Here is a 20,135-nt window from a genome sequence, read left to right on the forward strand (position 1 = left end):
TGTATTGTGGTTGTGTATAAATACATATATCTAGAAAGATGAAAGACAAGGCATAGTGACAAATTATTCGGTAATTTGTCATTTATACAGAGTATGACAGGGGAATGGTGCCCAGCTGAAGAGAACAGTGAAAACAAACCTCCTCTTAATAATAACATATTGGGTCATGTGCTTCGTAGACTGATGGAGATTTTCTATCCTCCAAAACCCAAATCTTCACCACCTGTATTTCCTCCATTTCCTATCAAGGGATGTATTTTGGGAAAACTTTTTAGTGGAAAAACTACCTGTGTAAAGTTTCTTGAAAAAGGTAGAGATTTTTTTTTTTCTAAAATTCTTAAAAATATTTATTTGCATTAAAATCCCACTCTTACAATGGAAATCGTTTGGGAAATGCTTGCATTACTAACCCTTAAACCTCAGATGCATCTGTATTTTGCAGGGGTTGGTTGCAAGTCGTTCATTCATTATCTTCCAAAAAAGGATTAAAAACACCTAAACTTAAATATAGTGGTAATATAGTGTTACTTCTGCATTGAGAATTTGAAAATGCTTTTGGCAAACTTCTCTGGGGATGTTTGTTATAGAAGAGACTAGCAAGATAGCTATGTGATTGTGGATACACACTGTGCAGTGGTTACAGAGAAGAGACAGCGGAAACAACTTACATCAAAAGCCCAAACGAAATAATTAATTTAATTACCAATAATAGTCTATCTGTATGTATGTTCAACTCAAACTGTAAAGTTACCTAATTTTTTCATGTATTAGTTTGCAATATTCAGGTACTATCTGTTGATACTCTGGTTCAGGAGGCCATCCAAGCTTTTCTTAAAAATGAAATGAAAAGTGAACACAATATGATTCCACAAGAAGCAGAGAGTTCTGGGAAACAAAATGAGGTAAGAATTTTGTTAATTTTGGTTTTGGCTCCCACAGGCAGATGAGAATGAAATATATAAGGAAGAAAGCATATTGTTTCAATTTTTTGCTCCATTTCAAACTTAATTCTAAGTTTTAACTTACAAGACTTCAAGAGTCAGCTTGAATTGACAGGCTTGTTTTTCCTGTAATATGTAGTTCCCTTCCTAATCCATTTACTTTCGTAATTGATACAAGGTCCAGAAGAACTTATCAAAATCACCACTGAAAGTTCTAAAGAAAGTCCAAACAGAAACACTTATCAGTGGAACCAAAGGTGTGTATATATTTTATTTCTATCGGTAGATATATATTTATAAAATTTAATTTTAATTCTTACCTGATCAGATTTAAATGGCAATTCCCCTTTCTCTTGTGCATTTGAGGTAGTATCCATGACATCTAAGTTTTCACAGTAGTTTCCATTATAAATTTCCTGTTTCCACACATTCGTAGTGTCTGGGAGCAGCAAGTGCAGGCTGCTCCATGAAGGAAGGTGAGCTAGGTGACAAGGGCAGTAGCAAAGCAGGAAGCCCCAACATTCACCAACACAGAGTGAGGATATCGACTGAAGTCAGGGTCAGTATCAGGTCCAGAGACATTGATCAGCGTGAGCCTCAGTCTGGTGATAGCCCAGCAATTCTGCCAATGAAGCAAGTCTAAGGTCAAGCTGGGAACTCAAGTCAGCAGGTGTGGATCAGGATCAGAATCAAGGAGACAGGATAAGGGCTGCAGATATGGCTGCTACACAGCTGTAAGGTACCACAGGCAGGGTCCAGGATGAGAGCTTCAGGTTAAAAGCAGCTTCCAAAGGAAGGAACGGCAAGCCCTCACCTCCCCTCAGTTTACCTTTCTTTACAACAGATCTTATCAACAAAAGAACTGACAGTGGGCTCAGCCACCTAAACACAGAATGACAGAATGATTGAGGGTGAAAGTGACCTCTGGAGATCATCTAGTCCAATCCTCCTCCACTAAGCAGGGTCACTACTGCAGGTTGTTCAGGACTATGTTCAGTTGGATGCTGAACATCTCCAAGAAAGGAAATCCACAGCCCCACTGAGCAACATGTTCCAATATTCTGTGACCCTTACAGTTAATATTTGTATGTTTAAATGGAATTTCCTATGTTTCAGTTTGTGTCTGTTGCCTTTTATCATTTTACTTGGCACTACTAAGAAGAGTCTGTCTCTGTTTTCTTTACTCCCCTCCCCACCCCAGATATTTCTACACATTGACAAGATTCCCCTCAGGCCTCCTCTCCTCCAGGCTCAAAAGTCCCAGCTCTCAGCCACTCCTCACATGCCAGATACTCCCAGACCTTAGTAATTGTCAGGGTCTTTCTCTGGACCTGCTCCAATACATCCATGTCTTTCTTGCACTGGGGAGTCCTGAACGGGACACAGCACTCCAGATGTGGTCTCAGCAGTGCCATATCTTCTTAATGTGGTCCAGGATGCTGTTGGCCTTCTTTGCTGCAAGGGCACATTGCTGGCTCATGGTCAACAATATATGGTCCAAGGCCTCCAGGCCCTTCTCTGCAAAGCTGCTTTCAAGACAGTTGGCCCCCAGCTGGTAGCGACGGCATGCAGTTTTCCTCACCAGATGCAGGACCTTGCATTTCCCTTTTCCAAACTTCATGAGATTCCTGTCAGCCCTTTTCTCCAGCCCATCAAGGTCCCTCTGAAGGGCAGCACAACCATCTGGAGTATCAACCACTCCTTCCAGTTTTGTATCATCTGCGAACTTGCTGAGGGTGCACTCTGTCTCATCAGGCAGGTCGTTCATGAAGATGTTAAACAGTATTGGTCTCCGAATCAGTGCCTGGGCTACACCACTAATCGCTGACGGGCAGCTGCACTTCATGCTGGTGACCACAGCCCCTTGAGCCTGGCAGTTCAGCCAGTTTTCAGTCCACCTCACTGTCCACTTACCTAGTCAGTACTTCATCAGTTTATCTATGAGGATGTTAAGGACAACAGTGTCAAAAGTCAATGTAAAGAGCATACGCTGATCTCTCAACCACTGAGCCCGCCACCTCATTGTAGAAGGTTGCCAGGCTAGTCAGGCGTGATTTCCCCCTCATAAATCCCTGCTGACAACTCCCAGTTGTCATCTTCTCCTTAATATACTTGGAAATGGTTTCCATGCTTATCTGCTCCATCAATTCCTAGGGACTGAGGTGAGGCTGACTGGCTTGTACATCCCCCCTTCCCCATTCTTGCTTTCCTTGAAGAGAGGAGTGGGAGTTGCATTCTTCTAGTCCTAGGAATCTCCCCCAGTCACCAGGACCTTTCAAAGATTATTAAGAGTGGCCTAGCAATGACATCGGCCAGGCCCCTCTGGCATATACCTGGCATATGCCATTAAGTCCCATGGGCTTGCGTATTTCCAGTTATTTAAGTGTTCCTTAAGCCGATCATTCTCCACCAAGGGTAAACCTTTCTTGCTGCAGGCTTTCCTGCTAGTCTCAGTGGCTTGGGATTTCTGAGTGCGAGTTTTACCAGTAGAGTAGACCAAGACAGAGAAGGCATTAAGTACGTCAGCCTTTTGCGTGGCAGACTGAGGAGTATTCAAGCGTCTGAGAGGGAGATTGAACAATGGAGCCGTACTCTGCCATCTGGGATGCCTGGAAGCCAACTCAGCGTGGCCACTATGGAGGCAGGTCCTGGATCTGCTTTGTGCCAGGAGGAAGGCAGCATCACAAGGGATAAGGAGGTGTGGAAGAAGGCTACAGCATGGAGCAGTAAGAGAAACGCCTCCTTACCCTCTAAGATACCCTTATGGAATAGGTACGAGGCCCTGGGTATGGTGGACAAAGCACATAATGAGATAGAGGAGGAACCTGCGCAAGCAGTCTTGCCAAGGTCAGAAAGACCAACCCCTCACAACCAAACCTGCATTAAGACCAGCACCGAGAAGAAACAACAGTGAGTTATGGTCATGGGTGATTCCCCCCTTTGCAGAATGGAAGCACCCATTTGCAGATCGGACTCTCTTTTCAGGGAAGTTTGCTGCCTCCCTGGGGCCCAAATTAGGGATGTCACCACAAGACCAAAGAGCCTAGTACAGCCTTCAGACTACTACCCATTCCTGCTCTTTCACATGGGTACAAATGATGTTGCAACAAAAAGTCTGAGGTCAATCAAAAGAGATTTCAGAGCCCTGGGAAAAATGCTAAAAGATGCAGAAGCACAAGTAGTGTCTCCCTCAAACTAAGCGCTGATGTTTTTCTTTTCACTAGGTCCTGTGAAAAGACCTAGTCTTTTCAGACTAGTGCTTCTAGTCTAGCATTCACATTGAGATGGATTATTCTTGGAGGAGACGATCCTTGGAAGAAAAACAAATAATTAAAAAAAAAAAAATCGATCAGCTGTCTTGGACCTCTCTTCTCTCCAGGACCATTTTACATAGGATTCTTCCAAGCAGATCCCTGAACAAGCCAAAGTCTGCTCTCCTGAAATCTAGGCTTGTGACACTCCTATTTAGATTGTTTACTCCTCTCAAGATCATGGACTCCACCATCTCATGGTCACTGCAGTCAATGCTGCACCCGACCTCCCTTGTTTGTACACACTAGGTTTATTAGAACGTCTACCCTCTTCAGGTCCTCAGCCATGTTTCTCAGGAAGTTATCATCAATGCAGTCCAGTAACCTCCCGGATTGCTTGTGGTGTTTCTCTTCCAGTGGATACCCACTTGGTTAAAGTTTCCTATTCAGACCGAAGTCTGTGAAAATGAGAATTCTTCCAGTTGCTCAAGAAAACCTTATGTACTTCTTCCTGCTCAAGTGACCTGTGGCAAACAGTCACCACAGCATCACCCAGTTTGGTCTTTCCTCTAATCCTAACCCATAAGACCTTAACTGGTCATCATGCACCCCAAGGCAGAGCTCTGTGCCTCTTCTCTGCTCTCTCACACAAAGGGCAACTCAGTTCTCCTCATCTCCCAGCCCGTCCATCCTAGAGAGCCTATACCCAGCCATGGCAGCACTCTAGTTGTGTGAGCTAACCCACTGCCTCTCTGTGATTCCAGCAATACCATAGTCCTGCAACTGCACACAGGCCTCTAACTCCTCCTGTTTGTTCCCCATGCTGCATGCATTAGTATACAGGCACTTCAGAGAGGCAGCCAGTTGTGTTGATTTACCAGAAAAAGTGTGAATGCTTCTCCCATAATGCTGTCTTCTCAGCACTTCCTTAATTGCGTACATGTATTTGCGGTGGGCAATCTTCTGCACAGTTTTGCCCCTCTTGCCTCCTCTTGCTTGCCAGTCTAGGCCATCACTTCCTCACTTGTTTGAGAGTAATCATCTCCTTCCCCACTCATTCCTAGTTTAAAGCTATCCTCACCAGGTTTGCCAGCCTGTTGGCAAAGATGCTTTTGCCCAACTTGGTCAGGTGGATCCCATCTCTTCCTAGCAGTCCTCCATCTTCAAAGAAGATCCCATGACTGTGAAAAACAAATCCCTGCTGTTGACAGCAGCTACACAACCACTTGTTGACCTGTAGAATCTATCCACTCCTCATCAAGCCCTTCCACCTCACCAGCAGAATTGAGGAAAAAAACACCTGGGCCCTCACGCCTTTGACTTTTGCCTCCAGAGCCACTCTTGATATGTTCTAGTCTTAGCAGCTCTAGTCTTAGCAGCTTGGGATACTTCAGTCTTTTGCATGTCTTTCAGCAGGCCCACATTTTCCCTAGTGTTCCTATTTCTGTGGAGATATCTGTAAAAGCCCTTCATTTTGCCCTTCTGACTAGACGTAAGACAAGGCCTTTTCCCCATGGGAACCATCAAGCACTGAAACAAATTGCCTGGAGAGGTAGTGTAGTCTCCATCCTTGGAGGTTTTCAAGATCACACTGGGTAAACAATTGAGCAATCTGGTCTGACCTTTTAACTGATGCCACTTTGAGCATAAGGTTGAATTTGAACTAGGTGACTTCCAGAAGTTGCTTCCAACCTGAATTAATGATCCCATGATTCTAGCAATTGTATATACCTTCTGTATGGATTTGTTCAAAGAACAATAATGAGGCATATACTTTTATTATTTATCTATAGTAATAAATATTATAGTAATAGAATTGTCAAACTTTATAATGTACCTATTTTAGGCCATTGTCCTGTCAAAAAGGATCCATCTGGGCAAGAATTTAAATCAGATATCAGTCAGGATGGCCTATCCAAGGTTTGTAATCCAATTTTATCTTCTACTTTATAAAGATGCATTAGTTAAAGTGGTTAAATTACTTAAATGGTGATACCCTTTCATCATTCTGAATTAATTTATTGACCTTACTGCAAGCTCACATATTTCTGTATGAAATATGAAAAGAGTTTATAATGACAATGTATTCCTGTATATGTTGGTTGAGTTGTATATATTGTTAAAGTTCTATATCTTCTTGTCAAATCTCACATTTACATAAGATATGGTACTTTCTATGTCATTTCTGAGTTAGAAAAAATGTATTCCTGATCTTGCTGCAGCTAAGCAGATCATTCATCCCATGAGAAGGTTTCTTTTCTCTATGTTCAAAAATACTTAATTCTACAATGCTCTCTTTGACTTTATTTCTCACTGGATAATACTTCGAAGCTAAGATATAAAAGAAACCCTGTAGAACTAATGAAGTTAAATGCTGCTGTGGGAAACCATCGGTGGATTTAGTGAAAATCAGAATAAGCTTAGAACCAGGACACTTAATTTTTTATTTCTTGGCCTTCATGTCCTTTGTTTCTCAACCTTGTTTCTCTCTGGCACTTTCATGGGTGTAATGATGGAAATCAGTTGGAGATTTCAATTAAATTAGGCCTTTTTTAATCAGTTGAAACTATTTCTCCTAAATAGATAACAATAAATATTAAATATAAATAAATTACACAATAAACATTAAATTTAAATACGTAAATAATATCTATAAAGTAGAATCATACTCTTTTTAACAGTGAGTGTTGTGAACATTCTGAGCATATTAATCTTACACTGCACTCTTCCACAGCTATCTGTACGTGCCCAGCTTGGCGCTGCATCACAGAAATTGTTGAAGAAAGGAAAAAGTATTCCTGATGAATTACTAATTGACATCTTATTGGAAGCCATTAAGTATGAAATTGTATAACTTTTTTTCCTCACTTATTTAGAATGTAGTTATCCAGCTTGTAGTCCAGATTCAGCCATTTCTCTTTATTACGGTATTTTTTGAACACTGTAGTCTTCTACTTGGAAAGTGGAGATAATTAGGGAGTTTAGTTAATGCTCATTTTATACTAGCAGTAGAATGCTAGCAGTAGAGTCTAGCCCTAAATTATGCAGACATTACTGTACACTACTGAAAGTAAGTAAAAATATACACTTGACTATCACATAGTTATTAAATATAACTAATGTCTCTATTTTGTTTATTAGTTGGAAGCTATTCAGCACATGCTAGTATTTTTTCTTTTAGATTTTGTGAAATGCATAATCAAAGCATTCATACTTCAGCAGTTAGGTTACTTATTTTTTTCTACTATTGTTTGACAGAAAATTTTCTCAACTACCCTGATGTGCAATTAGCACTTAAGTTCCCACGTCAACATCATTTTAAGTTATATTACTCCCATTAGTATATTTGAAAGTTATGAAACATTTTGCTATTTGTTACTTAAGTGCAAAAGTTAGTAGAGAAAATAGTGAAATTACACCTCTGATCATAGTCTGTATAGTGTTTTTGAAAGCGTTATTTATCAAAACAACAAAAATTGTTTTGCTTTTGCTTTTTTCCACTTTTAGTTAGGCTTGATGTTATTTTTCCAATTTAAAATCCATTGCTTTACAGTTTAAGTTTTAATTATGTCTCTCATATTCTGTATTCATCAGGATATTTAATATCCTGAATTCAGACTGAAAGACTGCTAACACAAGCTCTTCTTTAGGTGTTATGATTATGCTATCAATTCACTGTATAATTCTGGTTTCTTCATTTACTTTTAGCCAAACACCACCAGAGAAGGGGTGGATTGTTGATGGGTTTCCAATGACAATTACTCAGGCAAAGCTATTTGAAAAAGCCTATACAGGGATTGATCCAGAAGCAAAAGATGCAAATTCTGGAAAGCTATCACTTGTTACAGATCCCAGAGCCCCTAACAAGCCTCCTGTTACCTCACCTGCATTTGATGTTTCTATATTATTGGATATTTCGGACACTGTGGTACTGAAACGTGTGGCTAACTTCAAGTGTAAGTTTCCAACTACTTTTAACAAAGTAAAATGACAGGCACATTCTGATGTATGGGGAAAGTAAAGATTGTTATAATACTGAAATGGCTAAATTGTAAGTACTTTGCAACATAATAGCAAGTTGCATATTTTAATTAAAAATGCTAAATTATATAGTATCTATACTTTCCTCTGACAATTATGAAATTAGAAATTGTTTAGATTTCTTGACAGCTTTCTTCTCCATTTATAAGCCCCCTTTTAACTTTAGCTGTCTAAAAGTACATGACTAGAAAAAAGTAACACATTAATTCCAAACATTATTTACCAGATATACCTGTAAATTGTACTTATTGGAGCCAAATATCATTAATGCACAATTTCTCTACATCTCACAGTATCACTTTCATTAATTGTGCATTATCACCTTCATTGCTTCCAGATTATTTCAAATAGGTTTATTTGTTTCAGTCAAAGGCAGATCAGAAGTGCGCAAGAGCATGTGTATATGCTTGTTTGTATTTGTACTGAATTCTCACTGGAGCCAAGATAGCACAGTGGCTGGTATTAGACATAAAACAGCAGCTGGAAAAAACACAAGTTACAACAGATGCAGAAATATGCCTCATTACAAATGAGTATGTGTAAATAGTTATTTTTCTCCAGCAGACACATGTGGAAAAGGATGAAGGATGAGGGTAAAGGGATGTGCCAGCATTCATTCCCTGGGAGCACCAAAGTTCACTCCCTATTGATTATTGCCTTTGTCTTGTCTTCAGTTAGTCAGTGAACAATTAGAAATTGTTAATTCTGGCCAACAAAGGCAAAGGCATCAAAGGCTTTTTGAGGGCTGCTTCACTTCCAGACCACACATTTTTAATTGCCCTTACTCACCTTGGCAAAACATAAGTTATTTTCATGAATATGTCCCATATTGTCCACATTATAAGGAGATTCCTCTTTATTGTTTTCACTGTAGCACTTAAGTGGCACATGGCTTGAATTAAAGCACCATTTACCTTTAGCTTTTATGTATAGGTAGGAGTGAGGATGAGGCAAAATCATTAGAGCTTCTGCTAACAATGCGGTGAAGATAAATGTATAGGCACTTGAAATTCTTGTTGATTTAAAGACCTTGTGTTGCCCAAACACTTTGAAAATGTGATAATACATGATATAATCTCAGAAATCCAAACAGAATTTATTTCATGAGATGTAATATGGTGATAGAAAAAGTCAAAAGAACAATAAAAAAATCAGAAGCCTTTAAAAAAAGGGTTTAAGGGTTAAATTAAAGGGTTTTTTTAGATTTAGAGGAGACTCAGAGAGACAGAGAATACCTTGTCTTCTGATGCAGTGGAGTATCTGCCCATTGTTGTGTAAAGGAGTAGTTACTTCAAGGAAGATTCAGATTAGACTGGGAAAATACCTTCTAACCCCTAGAACAGATAAGCCTGAAATAGTCCACCCATAGGAATGCTCCCTCTCTACAAATGGAGATTTCTATGACTGCAAAGCATCCATCAGGAAATGTTAGTGCTATAATTGGCTATGCATTTAAATAGGGGAAGAGGCAAGACATTGTCTTTAGGTCCTTTCCAGCTTCATTTTATATTTCTATGATTTTCTCTGACTTTTCCTTTCTTTTAGGAAGTTTGGTACCCAATTTTTAAATGAAGAAACGTAAGATCAAGGAACACTGAAATTTTTCTTTTAATAATTAACTTACTTCAGGTAAATAACTAACTGCATAATTGCCTTTTTCAATATATGCTTATATATGCTCTTTTCCACACAGCAGATAAATCAAAGTCATCTCAAAATGAACAGGAAACCAACCATCAAAATTCGGATGCTGAAATCCTAGAAGAGAAGATTGACTTAGCCAGGGACCAGGTCCTACATAGGTATGTTATATGAAGTACAAAAAAGTTGCTTCAGCCAGATGTTTAGGCATGTAATTAATCCGAATCTCATATGTGACCCATGATAGTACTGCCATGCCTAATGTTAAGAATGTACTTAGGAGTTTCCTTAACGTGGAGCCTAAAGAGTACTTTCATTTTTGGCACAATATAAATAATCCTAGAAGATAAGAATTCATGTGTTTTGCTTTTCCAAGGTATTCTTCCAAGGAGAATTTCTTTTTCGGATATATATTGCATAAACCATACATATACATATATGTATATATATCTATTTATGCATAAATATATCTGAGGTATGTCATCTATCATGTGACTGCCCTTGAGTGAAATACACTTGATTTGAGTTACAGATTTTCTAAAATGGTATCTTCCACTTTTACATTTATAAAAATGTATGTTTGGGGTTTTTTTGTTTTGTATTTTTTATTGAAATTTTTTTAATTGAATGTTTTTATTGAATGTTTATTGAATCATTAGATGTTTTGTATTTTTATTGAATCATTAGATGTTTAACTTTACATAAAGAGCAAAATCAAGAACAAGTTTTGTTTCTAAATATTTGATACTATTAACTATTTCAGACTTATATTATTGATTATTATTGTTTCAGTTGTGATATAAGAAATAAGATATAAGTAAAAAAGAAGATATAAGTAAAAAATATATAAGACTAGTTAGCAGCGGGATTTTGAAACTTTTCATATGTTGAGAATGAAGGGGTTGATGCAGATGGAGTATTATTTTGCAAAAAATATTGCCTGGATTTGTTCTAGTATTAAATTAGATGGTCTGCTTTTTCTTTTGTTTATTAATTTGGGAAAATGTTTTATTTTTCATTAGTTAGATTTTAATTTTATACATTAATATGATTTTTGTAGAATTTCAGGCTTTCTAGACACGTGGCCAAAATTAGAGAAATGGTTTTCAGTCCATCAAAATATTCTAGTGAAAGTCAATGCAGAGACAGAAGAAAGTCTCGTGTGTGAAACAGTGAAGGAAATTCTAATGGAAGAAATTGCCAAAAAACAGAATAGAAGTAAGTTTTCCTGTTCTTACTTTGTACAATTCAGTAAGAAAAGACTTTGTTCTTTATCATTAATACTAATAATTAATAAATAAAACTATATGGTAACATACATTTTCACTGTCCCTGCACGACTTTAGCGATGTGTGAGTTGGTGATAACTGCACCAGAACTTTGAACTTTTCTGTTGTGTTTTTACCTTTTCAGTGGATATGGACCAATTTCACATAATTGTAAAGATCATTTGAGGAAAAGTTTTAACATATTTAAAAGAAAGTGTAAATTTGATTTATTTAAATTCCATGAAGTAAAGGATTACTAAATTCAGTCCTTTCTTCCTGGTTTAAATATTACAGTTAGCATCTTCACTGTATGGGATAGCATAATGGTATAAGAAAGACTAACTTGCCATTATCTAGATATATTCGTTTATCAGCAACAGCTTAAAAACATGGATAACTTGGAGTGGTTTTGACATGTGTTTTGGTGCATCTTTATTCCATTTTTCCTCTTAATCACCCCAAAGGAAAGAATCATTTAAAAATAAAAAAGGAAAAAAGATGAAGTATCCAGGGGAAAAGATGCATCAAGTTAACCAGGATTAGTAGACTTCCGAATAACCAGGTTTTTTCTTCATAATTATTACAAGAAAGTCTTGATGTGTCTTCTACCACCAGAAAAGAAAAAAAAAAAAGCATTAGCTTGAAAAACACTCTTAACAGTAAAAGTTTAGACCACTACTCCTGCACAAGGTTTCCAGTCCATGAAAAATCCTTGGAAATATCACACCTGACAGAAAACTGGATGGAGCATTTTCAAATAACTACCTGGTTGGAATTTGGTTTTTTATATGCTTGATATAATTCATAGTCCTTCTGGAGTCAATGGTGAAATTCCTATTGATGCAAATGGAGCTGAGGTTTTCTGGTTAGAATCCAGCTATGTTGTAGAAGTACTATAAGGACTATTTACTCCTTATGGAGAAATAATCCCTGTGGTCAGTTAAAATGGCTAATTTCATATTTATGTTGACAGATTCCAAGCTGTCCTTCACTATTAGGTTTATATAAGCAGAACAGAGGTATGAAAATGTATATTAATTAGTCAGACATCAGTAGCATTCTGGGAGTGACACGGTAAAGCTAAATCCAGAGATAGGTTCTCAAAATATTTAGCAGAAGCTGAAGTAGTTGGAATATTTTATGTGGCAAACAGTTTTGTTCTTTTTATATACTTAAATCAGGAGAATGATAGCAGTTTTTCCATTGAAGCACCCAGCAAGACAGTGTTTTTTCAGAGGCAGATTTGTCACACTTAAAGTAAAACAAAACACATCTTTTCTTTAAATGTTAAGCTTCTTTCAAACAAAAAGACTGTTACAACAGTGGTTTAATGCAAGCCTATTTATTTTCTTTGAATATTTGCAAATCCACAGCAAAACTGGCCAGAATTCATGTACATGATTCTGAGCAGTTAATTAATGTTAACTTAAAAATCTAGTTGTTGTAGGATCCTTCTATGGTCACTGAGGAGATGCTGATACCTTCCCCGAGGTCAGTTCAGATCCTAGCATTGAATCATGCTCTGAAGCTGCTAACTACATTCATTATTATTTTGCTATACTATAGCTTAGCAGGGTTAGTTCTTTACTTGTTTCTTTCTCTACCACATGATCTTTTCTGTCTCCTTCTTTTTTCCCATCCATCATCTTTCATACTTCTCAGCTTCTCCTCAGAGTAAGGTGTATTTTCCATCTTAGGCCAGATGTAGCTCAATTTATCTGTTTGTTTCTTCCTCAATGTTTGTTTTTCTTGATTCACTCTTTCCCAAGTCTAGCATGGAAGCTATAAGTGTTTCCAACTGTTCTTTCATTAAGCAGGGAGTCCTTGAAATCATGATAGTTATAGTGAATCTCAGAATTGTACCAAGGCCACTGGCCTTGGTTTACTTCATAAAGAATTTGTTTCATATGCATACATACTAATTCATTATCTTCCTGCTTCTCTCACAGTGATGGTTTTAGAAAAGTATCAGTTTTATACATTTTTATACATATCATTTATTTATACATATCATTTATCATTTTTATACATATCAGTTTTATACATATACATTTATACAAAATATAAGCTTAACCGGAAAGTGATTTTATAACTATGGCATCACTGATTTGATTAGTATATTTTTTGATGAACAACACCTAAGTAATGAAATATTGAATCTGTTCTATTATTTTGAATTTGTCAGAGTAGTGTAGTTGTCTAATTCTGTTTATTGATACTTAAAATACATTTGAAAGTACTAATTGCACATTCATATACAAGCGTCTGCTCAAGAAATATCACCAGGAAAAAAGCTTTTACCAGTTACACATCGAGATCTGCTTCCTCCCATTCCTGTGGCACCACCACCAATTGAACCAGGATCAGATGAATGGATTTATGTAGATGAACCACTTCCCAAGGTACGTTCTTTCGTGATTAAAAGTCTTAGTTATCAAAATATATATTTTTCTCAGTATTTAATGCATATTCTACCTGAACCTTTTGTCTCATTGCATGTTGTTTTCTTCAATATTTTTCAATGAAAGATATACTAGTACTGTATTATAAATATCTAAAAATGCAAATAACAGTTGCTACTAAAATATATAAAATAAGGAAACACACTTTAAAATTTTGATCATTGTTCTTTTCTGAATTCTTCACAATGATGATGAGGAATAGCACATGGATGCCAAAATAATAATACTTTTTAATATTATGAAATACTACCATAGACTTACTAGGTCAGTTTCCTGCCTCTGACAAGGGCCAGTTGTGGATCTTGTAGAAAGAATGTAAGAATGGGGAGAGTGTGCACTGATCTTTCTCCTACGATACCTTTTTCTAACATGTTTTCGCGAGGACATCTTCCTAGTTTCCAATGGTCTGAAATTTAAGGGTTTTCTGAGATGACTTTATATCTGCATCTTTGTGTTTAGTAGCTCTCAATAAACTTTTCTTCTGCGATTATGTCTAGTTGCTTTTTTGGAAGCAATTTACTTTTTGGTCTCCATGATATAGCCTGTATAATTATGCTTATTCTGAAAAAATATTTCTGTCTCTTTGCTTTAAACCTGTTGTTTGTTTGGGTCATTTGATGACCCTAGTTCTTGGATTGTGAGATACAATGAATAATAATTTTATAATCACCCTCTGAAGGTATTTAAGATGTGACAGGCATCTATTACATCTTCATTTTGCTCAGTGTTGCTTTGCTTCTCCAATCCAGTCATAATCTGTTTAACTCTCCTCGTGTAGAGCAGTTCATATGTTCAGTCATAATTCTTGCCCTTCTGTCTGTCTGTTCTAGTTCTACTGTAAATTTTTTGAGATGGGGAGCTGAGATTGCATGCAGTATTTAAGATGTAGATTTGAAGGGTGCATAATGGTGCTTTGTATTTTGCTCTGTAATTCCTTTCCTAATATTTACCAGTTTTGCCTTCATGACTGCAATTAGCTCGCATATGCTGGGTTTCCTCTGGCCATGGGATTTATTTTGCATTTCATGACAGACAGTCAGTCAAATGTCACTTTTGCAACACTAGACAGTCAGCTTAGATTTTTACCAGCTTGAACAGTTGTGTACCACCAAATTTTGATATTTAAGTACTCACTATCTTCACTTAGTTTTAAGTATATCCAAAACCACAGATATTGGAGTATCCTGCTGGAATTTCCCATTCATTTTGAGTACTGCCACTTTTTTCCAAAGAAATGCACAGGATAAACTATATGTTGATACAGTGTCTATAATCAGTTGTAAACAGTTGTAAATCAAAAGAAATACGTAGTGGGAAAAAAGTCAGTAATACAATTTCATGAAATAATCTTTCTTATATTTGCTAATGCTACAGCTAAATGGGTTACCAAGAAATATATCAATTAATTTTGATGTTTTTAAAAAATTCACAGGAGATACCTGGTTTTTTAGTACTTTACTGGGAAATGGTAGAAAATGCATATATGAATACCATCAAAACTATACTTAGATGTCTAAGGGATGAACAGCACTCCGTGATTTATTACATAGCAGATGTTAGGTGAGTAGAAATAGTAGCTTATTACATTAATATTAGTATTTTGTATTTTCCCTGTGGCATTCTGTATGCCTTTTAACACCAAAATTATTTTTACCATAATTTACAGAAAAAAATTCCAAGATTATTTGAAGCATCCAGATTGTAAGCAGGAGTTTGTATCTCAGTGGCAATCAGATTTTAATTCAATTGCTGATGATCTGCGAGAAGATGAGGAAACAAAAGCAGAACTACACCAAAGAGTTACTGTAAGTAAATGGCAAAAGTTTAAATATACCCTAAAGTATTATTTCATTGTATACAAGCTCGATGTAACATGAATTATATTATCATTTACATTTTTTTCCTTTTTACCAGTCCTCTTAAACTATTTCATTTCCTCTTGTACATAAAGTGTTCTTCACAATTATTTCTCTGGTTTTTGGCCATATCTTTCTTATGTCTTGCTTCTGTTTTTAGGTTATACTGTGGTATTCTGGCACATTGTAAAATAAATATTTCTCTCTTTGTTTTTCTTTACGTTTTATGGTTTTCAGAGATTTTACTCACAAGTTTGGACATTTCTATCACATTCTAACAAATCTTGGCAGTCATTTAGTTTTTCCATAAATGATATATGGTAATATATATTTTCTAAAACTCATTCATACAAAGTACAGAGAATTTCTTTGAAATGTTTTGACTCAGGTAGATCTTTGGTAGGTCATACATGTCCTGAGAGTTCTTTTTCACAAAAATCATAACGATAAGGGTCCAAACAAGTTCAGAGCCAGATTTAACATAGGCAGGAAGTGGAGCTATGTTTGAATTTATCAGATTCCCATTTCAGAACAGACATGATTTTTAGTTGAAATCATATCGGGAAATGCTCCCAGAAAAGGGGAAAAAAAGTACTGGCAACATCGTTAGTCGAAGGGAACATTGGTGGAATCATGGGTGAATTCACTGAGATAGAAAAAGCATTGGACCTCCATTTCTGTAACATTATTTCAATGGAATGAAGTAGAGGAATTATCAATCATCATCCATATTCCTAATTTCTACTAAATGGAATTATAAAAAGACTGGAATCTTCTGTCCTATATTTTAGAAAGCTAAAATTTAAAATATTTGGCCTTTCACTCATAACAGACATCCATGTTTGACATTGTCCATTTCCTATTAGGTTAAGAGGAGGTGATAGTTCCATACGATGCAGTGACAGTCAGATATGTGATAAGGCTAAGCACAGTAAGTAAGGCAGTTTGGAGTAAATATATAATTTCCAGAATTTCTGTTTCTGAATGACCCATTCTAGTCCTTGTGGATCCCAGACTTGTGGGTGAATGTGGAGATGATACTTCCTCTATGCTTTTAAGCCCTGCCCATTGTATCTCCCTGAATGTGAGAATTCTTTGATCTATCCTTCCTTGATGCTAGAAAAGGAGAGAGAGGAAATTAGAAGAGTGATAATCTGTGGAATGTTTTTCCTGAAACATTTTTAGCTTTCCCAGACTCCTCAACTCTGTCATCTCTGCTGGACCGTTTCTGAAACACTATCCATGCTGGAAGCTGCCAGCTGTGAAACCTGGAAACCAAATTTCTCTGATATCAACTGGAAAATGTAAAAATCCACCCCATTTTGTGATGTGTGAAAAATTCCTCAAAAGCCTAAAGCCCAAAGGGCAGCCAAGTCTTTGGCATCCTAAAGATCCAGACTCGGAATCACTGCGGATAAAATATACTTCAGCAGCCCATCTTTGTTACACTGTCTTTCAGCAGTTTCTCCAACTTCCCTCTCACTCCATTGCTATCATCAAACATGGTCAGTCATTTGGTTCCACTAATTCTCTTGTTCCAGATAGGAGAGGACTTAGCACGTGCCTCCATTTTTTCTTTTTTTCACCCAAGTACAAGAAAAGGATAGAGAAGCTGCTTCACTTTGAAAAGAGGAAGAGTGGTGGGGGAGAGAGAGACACATAAAACATGCTTTTAGCTTCTCCCAGAGGAAGATACCTCACTGTCTCCCTCCCCAGTTATCTTCACTGCTTTCAGTAAATCAAAACTGTGACTTGAATAACATGACAACAAAGAAGAAAATGCTCCTCCTTATGTGTTTCAGGAAGGTACTGGAAAGACCTGCACATCAGTTTGTACAAAACATCAATTTGTTTTGTTTGTATAGTATTGGGTTTATGTGGCAAGGTTTTGGTAGTAGAGGGTCTGCAGAGGTGGCTTCTGTGAGAAGACATCAGGGGCTGCCCCCATGTCAAACAGAGCCACTGTGAGCCGGCTCCAAGATGGACCTGCTGCGGGCCAAAGCTGAGTCAATCAGCGATGGTGGTGGTGCCTCTGATAGCGTATTTAAGAAAGGGTAAAAAGCACTGCGTGGCAGGTGTGAGAGGAGTGAGAAAATGTGAGAGAAACAACTATGCAGTCACCAAGGTCAGTGAAGAAGGAGGAGGAGGAGGTGTTCCGAGCACCAGAGCAGAGATTCCCCTGCAGCCTGTGGAGAAGACCACGGTGATGCAGGTTGTTGTGCTGCAGGCCATGGAGGACCACAGTGAAGCAGATATCCATCCTGCAGCCTGTGGAGGACCCCACAGTGGAGCAGGTGGACATGCCCTGAAGGGAGCAGCAGCCTGTGGAGACCCCACACCAGAGCAGGCTCCTGGCAGTACCTGCGGCCTGTAGAGAGGAGCCCATGCAGGAGCAGGTCTTCTGGCAGGACCTGTGGCCCATGGGGGACCCACGCTGGAGCAGTTCTTGAAGAACTGCAGCCCATGGGAAGGACACATGTTGGAGAAGTCCACGAAGGACTGTATCCCATGAAAGGGACCCCACTCTGGAGCAGGGGAAGGGTGTGAGGAGGAAGGAGCGGCAGAGACAACATGTAATGAACTCACCACAACCCCCTCCACTCCCCATCCTCCCTGCACCACTTGGAGGGCAGGAGGCAGAAGAGTCAGGAGTGCGTTTGAGGCTGGGAAGAAGAAGGGGTGGGGGAAAGGTGTGTTTAGGTTTGTTCTATTTCTCACTATTCTGCTCTGTTATTAATTAGCAATAAATTAAATTAATTTCCCCAAGTCGAGCCTGTTTTGGACGTGATGGTAACGTGATGGGTGAGTGATCTCCCCATCATTATCTTGACCCACGAGCTTTTCCATCATATTTTCTCCCCCTGTCCTGTGAGGAGGGGGAGTGATAGAGCAGCTTGGTGGACACCTGGTAGCCAGCCAAGGTCAACCCACCACTGCTAAACAGATAAGTTATATGCTTGTATCTTTTTTTATTTAGTATCATATCTTTATGTGTATATCCTACAATGTGGACAGCCATGAATATCTGATAGCCTTGCCCTTGGCTGACTTCTATCTATGCCATCACTGATGTGTTAGGTAGCCCAAGGACTACTGATTTGTCAGCTTCCCTGTGGCTTTTGTCCAACAGAGGACAACTGGATTTGTCTGAAGTCTTTGGACGGGGGGAGAGAAACAGGATCTTGCATATTAGGCTGAGACCAAGACCTGGTGAACATGGAATCACTTATCACCTGAGCCTAAGCTCCTCATTGCAGGGCTAGTAGTCTGGAACACCTTTTCTCTTTATCCCAAAACACGTCAGGTGGGGTCGAACTGCTTGGAGCCCAAGAAGACAGCTCATCTTAGCCTACCTTAGCACTGCATTTTACAGCACTTTTCTCTTCCCATCGCTTCTTATTACATAGAGGTCTGTCATGCTATTTCTGTGCAGAGATGGCAATGAGGAACAGAGGGTTTGCATGCACGTTGTATGCTTATTAGGTCTTCAGTGCTGTCAGTGAGCCACATAGTGCTGCTATTAGATATAGTCACTAGTTGAAGAGCCCTTAGTTGTAAAGAACGTTAAAGAAAAATGGCATGGAGATATCTAAATTGGAAGAATAGTTGAACTCTAATGTAATTTCATCAGAATTTTTCATATTGCACATCCCCTTAGAGTATTCTTCTTATAAGTGTATCTGTTAGCAAACCATTCAAGTGGAAAATTGTTGGTGCAGTTGGAAGCTTAGCTATTCATATTCTCACGTTTTTGTCTAGCTTAGATAGGTCTTCTCTGCCTGAGGAAAGCAAGGCAGCCTACACATTCATCTCATACCTTTGTATTCTTTTCTCTGGCATACTTGTAAAGCTACTTTCTGTCAGCTCTCTCTAAGCACATGACATGTTGACCAGGCTTTGATATTTATAACAATAAACAAAAAAACCCAAATGGGAAGATGCCTTAGGCACAGGCAAAAAATATTTTTTTAATAATAAATATTAAAAAGGTATTTCAGTTTTCTTTCATAGTTATTTCTCACATTTGATTTTGTGTTTTAGGACCTAAGAGATCTTCTCTGGGATATCTGTGATAACAGAAGGGAAGAAGCAGAGCAGGAACGTACTGATATCATGAATGATGGCTGGTTACCAGATCATAGGGGGATTGCAATGAACCATTTCTTTTCACTTATGCAGGTATGGAACTGCCACGGAGTCTGCAATGGAAGGGGACAATGAATTAGATTTGGAGGACAAGTAAACCTCAGAGGAATTTCATATGGTTGGCTCCAAATAAGTGAGGGATTGAGAATTAGATAAGCAAATGTTCATGCCTCTTCTGAATTTATCTAGAAAGTTAAGAGACAAAAAGTATATGACATTCCATACATTTAACTGCATGGCAAGCAGAAAATGTTAAGAAAAATACTATTGTTATTGTCCAACCCCCTAAACTTTCAATCTGTAGCGTATAGTGCTACTTTTTGCAATTCTATCAGTCCAGTGAATCATCTGAGTTTTGTAACAGAAATGCTGGAGCTGTTTATCCTTCTGTGATCATACTAACATCTGCTCTTAATTTACAGATTACATAATTCACTGCTGTTGTAGACCTACTTGCTGTTAAGGTTGTCCTGTATTTCCCATATCACAAAATTATTTCAGCTGTAACTTCACCAATGTGGCTTGAAAT

At 38.0% G+C, this 20,135-nt stretch overlaps 1 protein-coding gene across 1 annotated transcript in view; it reads left to right on the plus strand.

Annotated features, from left to right (window-relative positions):
- Positions 1 to 20,135, plus strand: part of SPEF2 (sperm flagellar 2) — a 70,301-nt gene that overhangs the window by 26,015 nt on the left and 24,151 nt on the right. Inside the window, 12 exon segments of the mRNA XM_075526622.1 lie at positions 91 to 310; positions 772 to 902; positions 1,120 to 1,198; positions 6,039 to 6,112; positions 6,927 to 7,030; positions 7,901 to 8,148; positions 9,927 to 10,035; positions 10,935 to 11,092; positions 13,405 to 13,544; positions 15,037 to 15,164; positions 15,271 to 15,409; positions 19,502 to 19,639. Of these exon segments, the coding sequence (XP_075382737.1) occupies positions 91 to 310; positions 772 to 902; positions 1,120 to 1,198; positions 6,039 to 6,112; positions 6,927 to 7,030; positions 7,901 to 8,148; positions 9,927 to 10,035; positions 10,935 to 11,092; positions 13,405 to 13,544; positions 15,037 to 15,164; positions 15,271 to 15,409; positions 19,502 to 19,639 (1,668 nt within the window).

This window comes from Mycteria americana, chromosome Z, assembly GCF_035582795.1.
Source record: "Mycteria americana isolate JAX WOST 10 ecotype Jacksonville Zoo and Gardens chromosome Z, USCA_MyAme_1.0, whole genome shotgun sequence".
Classification (NCBI taxonomy): Eukaryota; Metazoa; Chordata; class Aves; order Ciconiiformes; family Ciconiidae; genus Mycteria; species Mycteria americana.